Below are 8,375 nucleotides of genomic sequence, written 5' to 3' on the forward strand. Positions count from 1 at the left end.
GGGAGGGCGGCGGGGCCGGTCCGGATCGTGCGGGCGCGGCTGCCTCAGCCCCCGGCAGTGACCCCTCGGCAATGCCCCTCGGCTCCTTCCCGGAATAACAGAGGTCCCTGGGCGCAAGGCAGGGACCTTCTGAAGAGGTCACAGAAGAGTTGGGGTTGGAGGGGGCCTCTGGCGATGTCCCAGCCCAAGCCCTGGCCAGGCAGGGTCAGCAGGTGGCACAGGGACACGTGCAGGTGGGTTTGGGATGTCCCCACAGAGGGAGACTCCAGCCCTCCCTGGGCAGCTGTTCCAGGGCTCTGCCACCCTCATGGAAAGGAGTTCTTAGGTTGAGGTGGAACTCCTTGTGTTTTATTTTATGGCCATTGCTTCTGGTCCTGTCCCTGAAGAGAGCCTGATATCATCCTCTGACAGCCGTTGGGGTATTTTATGGATTTATGGGATGCCCTCTGAGCCTTCCCTCCTCCAGAATAACCAGGCCCACCTCCCGCAGTCTCTGTTCATCAGGGAGATGCTCCAGACCCCGAATCATCTTTGTGGCCTCCACTGGACCCCCTCCAGCAGCTCCCTGCCTTTCTGGTCCTGAGGAGAAGCCATGAGCTCTCCAGCCCATCCCACTCTGGACAAACTGGTGTGACTGGTGTAGGTCCCTGATCTCTGTGGCTCCTTCTGGGCTGAATTATGGATGCATTTTTGGGAAATAAATTGGTTATGGGGCTCAGCAATAAAACCCAAGGGAAATTATCATATTTTATCTGCTTAGACTTGTAATGATCTAAGTCTTGCGCAGCCAAACTTGGGACAGTGCTTGACTCGGTTGCTCAACAGCCCTGGCACTGTGGATGAGGGAGTTTAGTAAAGGTGACAGCTGAAGCTGGAATTGCTTTATGTTTTTGTTGAGGAACAGGATTTAGAGCCCGTGGGAAGGCAGGAGGACACTAGGTGGAGCTCCGTGCTCTCTGCTGGGACAAGGACGATGGAAATTAGGAGGGAGAGCTGAGTTTTGGGGTCAGGACTTACCCAGCAGTGAAAAATTAAACATTTTACCAGAGTATCTGGATCAGTGAAATTCCAGCTGGAGGATCTGACCTGATGAAGATCCTGTAGAACTTTCAGGAGGAAAAAACCAACAATTGATTCTTGCAAGGCAGGGCCAGCTGAGGGGGAGCATTCCCACAATCTGTGTGTTTGGAAGTGGAACCTGGGGGCCAAATCAGGACAGGTTGGATCAGCCCTGAGGCAGCTGATGTTACCAGGGCAGGGAGAGTGTGGGATTGTTCCTGGAAAGCTCAAATCCACAGCAAATGGCACAGAGCAGGGATTTTTGTTCCTTGGGAAGGTGCTTTTGCTTGCTCAGCACGAGCTCTGGGTTTTGCTGCCAGGAGGGGTTGTGGGGCCTCCCAGGAGGTGCCAATGTGATGCAGATTTTAGTGGTATTTGAATTTTTCAGCTGGAGCAATGCTGGTGTGGCCCCAGCAGCCAATTCTGCTGCCAGCAATAGTAATTCTGTGAAACTGGAGCTGCTTGCAGTAGTTCTGCTTACTCTGCTTGTGAACTGTGCTGGCTTGAAATGAAGCAAATGGAAAGTAAACAAAATGTGCTACAAGTAGGTCTGGCTAGGGATGTTAAAAAAAAACAACAGTAAGATGGGCTTATATTCCCCAAAAATCTTGATTTTGATCCCATGGAACTGCTCAGAGAACGTCCAGAGATAGAAACAGAAAATCAGCTCCTTTATATTTTTTTGGAAAAAAGAATTAGATGTGCATCTGCTGTCCCTTTTGAACTCTTAAATCAATCCTCCCTGCCACAAAAAATAAGGTAAAGAACGAGGACAAGAGAAATATTCACAAGGTGATTCAGAAACTTCACAAACAGCTGTCTCAATATTTGGTTTGGAATCCAAACCGTGCTCCAGTTTCAGCCAAAAAACAATATTGCAAAGTAATTGAATTTAGTTTCTGCACAATAAAAATTACCAGTTAGTTAAACTGACCTGCTCAAGAGATCCAAGCTTATTGGAAAAAAGTACGAAATATAAAATCTCAGACAATCTGGCAGTCAGTGTCTGACAATGGTGCTCTGTGTTCCCACCCGTGGGCTCTGAGTGTCCCTGGGAATTCCTTTGTGCCACTGCTGCACACCCACAGCCCTCACACTCACAAAACAGCCTCGCTCCGGGTTGGTTTTGAGAATAAAAAATGGTTAAAAATAGTTGGGCTGCACCAGAGAACAAAGCCTTGCAGGGTGAGTGGCACATGGGGGCTGCACAGAGCCTCCCCTGCGTTGTCCAAGCTGTTTTTTTCTATTTCCATGCTTATTTTTGTCAGTTAAAGAACTCAGATTTTGTGTAAAACAGAGCATTCTAACACAGCTCCAGCCATGAACCTGAATTGAGAGTGAAACCCCTCATACACTGAGTTCCTTCAGAAGTGGAGAGTTACAGAGTTTATAGAAACAGTTTAAAATACTTGAAAATAGGAAGTAAGTTTTTTTTTCCTCAACCTGTACATATGTGGGATTAGAAACATGAAATAGGAGTAAAGATAAATACAATTTTGATACCACCTGTACTACCCATCAGGTATAAAATAATCCACAAACTTCTTCCATGTAACTCGTAACAAACTCAGGTCCCACCTGGGTTTGGGGTGTGTCCAGACTTTTCCTCCAGTTCCTCAGCAGAACAGAGAGGGTGCAGAGTCTCTGAGGAAGCAAAAGCTCCACAAAACCTGGACATCTCTTCCTGGTTTATCCAGACCCAGCGGAGGCCTCGCTGCCATCCTGATGATTCCTAGACTCCACCTGTTATTTCAGTCACAGCAAAAGTGTCCAGACCTCTGGTTTTTCCTCCCAAAGCAAGGAACCAGGGTTTGTAACAGCTGGCTGCTGCTCCCAGTGCAGCTCTCTGAGCAGTCCCAGCTCCATGGGGTAACAATTCCATCTCTTTGGCAGGGAGCTCCTGGTTACCTGCGCTGCAGGTGGATGTCCACAGGGATGAAGGTCACCGAGGGCTGCTGGGCCAGGCTGTGGCTGCTGTGCCCCATGGGAGGTGGCACTGCCAGCTTGGAGCCTTTGGGTTGCAGCTCCCGCCGCACTCGCATGCGCCTGGCAAAGGTAAAAGGGGAATTGGCACCTGGGCTGGGCTCTCCTGTCCCAGGGTAAAGTTTTGGGGGGGTTCCCATACAGCCCAGTCAAGCCAAGCCAGGATTTCATCCCCAAGATACCAAAAGACCTCCCAGAGCATGTGAGCTCTGAGAACTGAGGAATCAAGCTCTCCCTCTGGCAGCCTTGGTGCACTCTCAGACCTTCCCTGCACCACCAGGAATCCCTAAAAAGAGCTCCCACCATGCAGCCCCCATCAAGGAGCTCTTTGTGCTTCCTAAGATCCAAGCACAGAGCACTGACAGATTCACTGCAATTGGCACTTTAATGCTTAGATTCTCCTGGAAATTTTCAGCAGCAAGCCCTGAAATGCTCTGTGAGCTGAGAGCAGGGACTTTGGTCCGTCCTGGTTTGGCTTGGTCACGTACCTGTTGTATGTTTTCAGGATGAGCAGAACCACTGTGAAAATAATAATCACCCCCACCACGATGGCAGCAACTATTGCTCCAGAGCCTGGGAGAGAAGCAGGAAGGGAAAAAAGCCATATTTACAAAGTTGTCACTGTAGTCTTTGAAGTTTGATAAGTTCAAAGTCCACTTAAAACCAAAAAGAGACACCACCCCAGTTCTTTCCTTACTTTGATAGAGATTCTGTTCTTGAGACTTTGTGGTCACATTCACTGAGAGCTGAGTGTTATTGGTCAGTGGCGTGGCCGTCGTCATCTTGAGTCGGCTGCAGAGGGGAAAAAGAGGAGTGAATTCCTAAAATCTTAATCCACTTTTCACACTGCTAATTAGGCAACTGCCCACCAAAGGGTCACTGAACTGGGGTTCTTCATATTTTCATTGTGGTGGAAACCTGGCCCTGCTGAAGGAATGGAAATTTGAAATGGGTACGATGGAAACTTTGGTACAATCTTGAGCAATCTGCCTCAAAATATCCCCTGGTCAGTGGTAATAGGATAAAATAAGATATAAACACAATAATGTATCTTAAATGCTTTGGGATTTTAGATTATCACCTCTGGTTGAGATTCAGATCACCGAGCAAAAGAGTGTGAAGGATTCTGCATCCAGAATTCAGCAATGTCTTGAGGGAAAGGAAAAACTGATCACAGAAAGGTTTAAAAACTCCATTATAAAATAGAATTTAAAGGAGCTTCATTCATCTAACATGAAAACCATTTAGCCCCTTCACTTGGAGCTCCAAAAGTGTCAGGACAAACACCAGTCCCTGAACTGTTGGATATTGCAACGTGGCTGTGGCAGGAGGTTGTGAGTTCAGCCCAGTGTCAGCTCAGGTCTGTTATTGGAAGTGGTTGAACTTCCAAGGGCACAGCTGAAAACATGCCTGTGTTTTGGTGGGTAAAACTGTGGATATGGAAAGAGCAGTCGGGATGTTTGCTGGTTTTAAAAGGGTTTTCCAAGTGTCCCTGGAAACCCGAGCCATTAAAGGGCTCCTTCAGCCCGAGAGGGGTGTGAGCACCACTTCAAAGAGCTCTCTGGAACCAGCTCAGCTCCCAGTCCCAGAGCTGAGACACTCCAACTGCCCCTTGAAAAGTGAATTATCCTTCAGCACTTGATATGGAACTGAGTTTCCCACTTCAGATGCTGCTCAGTACAGCCAGGCAGGGCTCTGGTGCTCCCCTGGGATATTGTGGCATGGTAACTTTCATTTCACACAGCACAAGATAAACAATAGCCAGAAATAAATGAGTGGAAATCAGTTGGTAATAAAAATTAATACCAATTAAAAACCTGCAGAGCAGGTCAGTGAGGAATGAAAGGGATCAGGAAACAGCAGGAAGGGAAGTGGCTGGTGTCTGACTGGGATGCAGGATCAAAACTGCAAGGGCCACTCTTCAAATACTCCAATCCTCTCAAGTTAAAAGTTTGGTTTTCTTCTTTTAATCTAAAAACCAAAATAACTTTGCCACAAGCCTGTAACTGGGTCATTCTCCTGTGAGTGAATGATTCCTTTGTTTAGCCAAGGCCAAGTTAATTCAGCAGCATGAGCATCAGCTGAAATATTTTGTGTTTAGACTCTGCCCAGCCCTATTGTCCAGCACAGGGCTCACACACACCTCAGAGGGACCTGGGAGCACCAGAGCTCAGGGACAGCTGTTCCTGTCTCCTCACCCATCCTCCCATATGGAAAAGGGTTTAACCAGTCTATGTCTATGGGCATAATTCAGAAAAAGCCACATCCAGCTCTCACCTTGTGGCTCCTGACTCGGGCAGTGCAAATGCCAGACCTACAGAAGCCTTTTTTTCCTCCTCTGGCTAACTCCAAATAAATAAGGCTGAATATTTTAATATTAAGCCATGAAATATTCATCCTTCCTACCTTCCCTCTCAAACCACCTTGGGAATGGGGAGCTGTTTGTGCATGAGTCACTCAGACCCAAAGAATTTTTATTGTAGTGAAACCACCTGTTTATGAAAGGGATTAATTTATCCAGCAGGCTGCACCAATTGAGATGCAGTTTGAAAACTGCAGCAGGTTGGGATTTTTCTGCTTTGTGAGCTGCAAGGTCTGTGTCTCCAGCCAGGGTTGAAGGTGCCAGTCCTGCTCTTACCTGGAGTCCCAGCTCCATTCCTGCCCTGTGAATCAGCAGGTTACACCTGACCAAGCCTCTGCTGCAAGAAAGACCCAGAAAAGCCCAGCAAAATCCATGGGAACCTACTGATATTCAGCCTGGATCCTACTCTTTTCAGAAAAACGTTTGGAAAATCAGGAGTGCTGGATAAAAGCCATTCAGCAGGGGAGAAGTGGACTTTGATACATTAATCACAGGACATTCTTTGTCCATGACACAGGGCTGCACTTCCCCCTGTGCACACACACCTGCCTGGCCTCTCAGAGCCTCTCATTCACTCTCACTCTCCACACTGCTGGTTATTTTTGCATCCCCACGTTATGGAGCTGGAAATGTTTCCATAAAGTTCAGCTTTGGGCACGTTTCCATTTCAAACACCTTGGCAGATACAGGGGATGGGTTGTTCTGGCAAGGGGGAGCAGTGCCCCCTTTTCCAAAGCCTCCCTTCTGCTGCTCCTGCCCTGCTGGGCTGAGCTGAGGGGCCCTGCTGGCCTGGGTTTGTTTGTGAGGAGATGGGGATCAGAGCTCACCTGTCAGCAGCACCTGGCAATTACAGCAGAGGGGCCACAGGGAACAGAGGGGATTGTTTGAGGGTTTTTCCAGGGTGGCTGCACTTGGAGAGGCAGCTCCCTGCCAGGGAAGGCAGGTGCTGGTTAGGGGGACACAGATTCAGTGCTTTCACCTGGGAAAAGGTGGGGTTTACATGGAGCTGTTCCTGCCCTCACCTTCCCAGCACCCCGGGAACACTGCCAGGGATTGAGGCAAGCTGTGATTTCAGGGAGTAATGAAAACATAATGTCCTTCAGTGAGACCTGAACGTGCCTGGGTTTACCTTGAGAGGCTCCAAAAAGGGAGGAAGGAGGAAAGAAAAGCCCATGTTGAAAGTGGCCTGAGGCAAACAACCCTCCCTGTGTGAGCCTGGGTGTCCCCATGTCAGGGCAGCTCCTTTACATAAGCATTTTCTCAGGTTCTGGCATGAGCTGCCCAGGTTGAGCTGCTGCTAAAACACACATTAAAAGCAGTTCATTGCCTTGCCAAGACAGAGACAGTGGCACAAACTGCAGGCAGCTCTGGGCAGTAGCACCAACTAAAAACCCCTCAGTAATTTTACCTGCCTGGCTTAGATCATGAGAGGCACCAAAACCCCTCAGCTCCCACAGGTGACAAGAAGTGGCAACAGAACCCCCAAAGGAGCACCCTCATTTCTAAAACCATGCCTGGAAATATAAACTTGGTAGACTTCTGTCACTGACTCATCCAGAGCAGTGTCTAAACCAGACTGTGAACTGCACATTGCCCAATTAGATTTTCTTTACAGCCAGCAATTAAAGGGTCGTATAAAAAGGAGGGAGAGGGGCTTTTAATGCAGGCAGCACAAGGGGGAATGGCTTCCCACTGCCAGAGGCAGGGATGGATGGGATATTGGGAAAAACTTCTTCCTTGTGAGGGTGATGAGGCCCTGGCACAGGTGCCCAGAGCAGCTGGGGCTGCCCCTGGATCCCTGGCAGTGCCCAGGGCCAGGCTGGACACTGGGGCTTGGAGCAGCCTGGGACAGTGGGAGGTGTCCCTGCCATGGCAGGGGTGGCACTGGAGGGGCTTTAGGGTCTTTTCAAACCCAACCTGTTCTGTGCTTCTATATGTAAATAATTCTGTACATAGTACAAAGGACCCACATAGAAATGCAGCTCCTCTCGGTGCTCACAACAGCTCAGAGGCAGTCCCAGGATTTCTTGCCTATTGTGGAATCAGTGAGGCACCTTCCCTGTGCAGAGCCCTGAAGACACACACAGCAGCTGACACCTCACACTCGCAGCCTGTTCTCCACCAGAGCCCCTTGGCAAACCCTCAGTGCCCCAGTCTGGCACCCACAGAGGGACAATAACTCTGTCAGACCCTGAAGTCACTGGTCTCTGCTCTGCCTTTGTCTCCTGGTTTGTAATCACTAAATCAACCCCTCCTGCCACCCAGCACAATGCATCCCATCAGTGAAAGCTGTTTACAAAAAGCTACGCTTCCCTTAGCAAGGACTTCCTGGGGCATTAAATACATTAATTACCAGGAAAAACCAGAAATCACCATTTAAACCTGTCAGCAGCTTCAGTGTGTTCCCAAATAACGCAAGCAGTGTAGTTTTGTTCTGTGCTGGAGACACTCAGTGAACTGTAACACAATGCTCTGAGCTTTCGAGTTCTTTTCCTGTTAAATATTACTCTGCCAGCTCTTTCCAGCACGCTGCTCAGCAGACTGGAGGGAAAAAAGTATGGAACAAAAAAAACAAAAGAAAACAAACAAAAAAAAACCCAACACCACCCAAACCCACAAACAAATAACCACCAACAAATCCATATTTATAGTGCCAGGGTTGAATAAGTCAGGACAAGAGATTCAGCGTCCCCAGCGATGAAAGGACACCGCCGGCGATGGATGAGCTTTCAGCAGCCGCGCGGGCTTCCCTTCCTCCGGGGAGGAAACCGCGCCAGAGCAGTCCCAGTCCCGTCCCTTACGAGCTCCCGATTAATGGAACAACTGCTCAAGCAGCAGCTGAACAGAAAAACGTGCGAGGACATCTGCTCTCTATTTCCCTCTGCTTCGGAGGCACCGATAAAGAACTCGCGTTTCCTGCGATACATCCACGGTGCCTCGCACAGAAACCCGGAGTAACCGCGCTGCAACC

The 8,375-nt window shown here is 48.9% G+C and overlaps 1 protein-coding gene across 1 annotated transcript in view; it reads right to left on the reverse strand.

Moving 5' to 3' along the window:
• Positions 1-1,709: 1,709 nt before the first annotated feature.
• The window catches only part of NCMAP (non-compact myelin associated protein), an 8,493-nt gene continuing 1,827 nt past the window's right edge, over positions 1,710-8,375 (reverse strand). Inside the window, exons 2-4 of the mRNA XM_014309510.2 lie at positions 3,740-3,834; positions 3,531-3,615; positions 1,710-3,105 (exon numbers count right to left, since the gene is read on the reverse strand). Coding sequence (XP_014164985.1) covers positions 2,964-3,105; positions 3,531-3,615; positions 3,740-3,824 — 312 coding nt within the window. The 5' untranslated portion in view covers positions 3,825-3,834 and the 3' untranslated portion in view covers positions 1,710-2,963. The remainder of the gene's footprint in view (positions 3,106-3,530; positions 3,616-3,739; positions 3,835-8,375) is intronic.

Source organism: Geospiza fortis, unplaced genomic scaffold (assembly GCF_000277835.1).
Source record: "Geospiza fortis unplaced genomic scaffold, GeoFor_1.0 scaffold432, whole genome shotgun sequence".
In the NCBI taxonomy this organism is placed as follows: Eukaryota; Metazoa; Chordata; class Aves; order Passeriformes; family Thraupidae; genus Geospiza; species Geospiza fortis.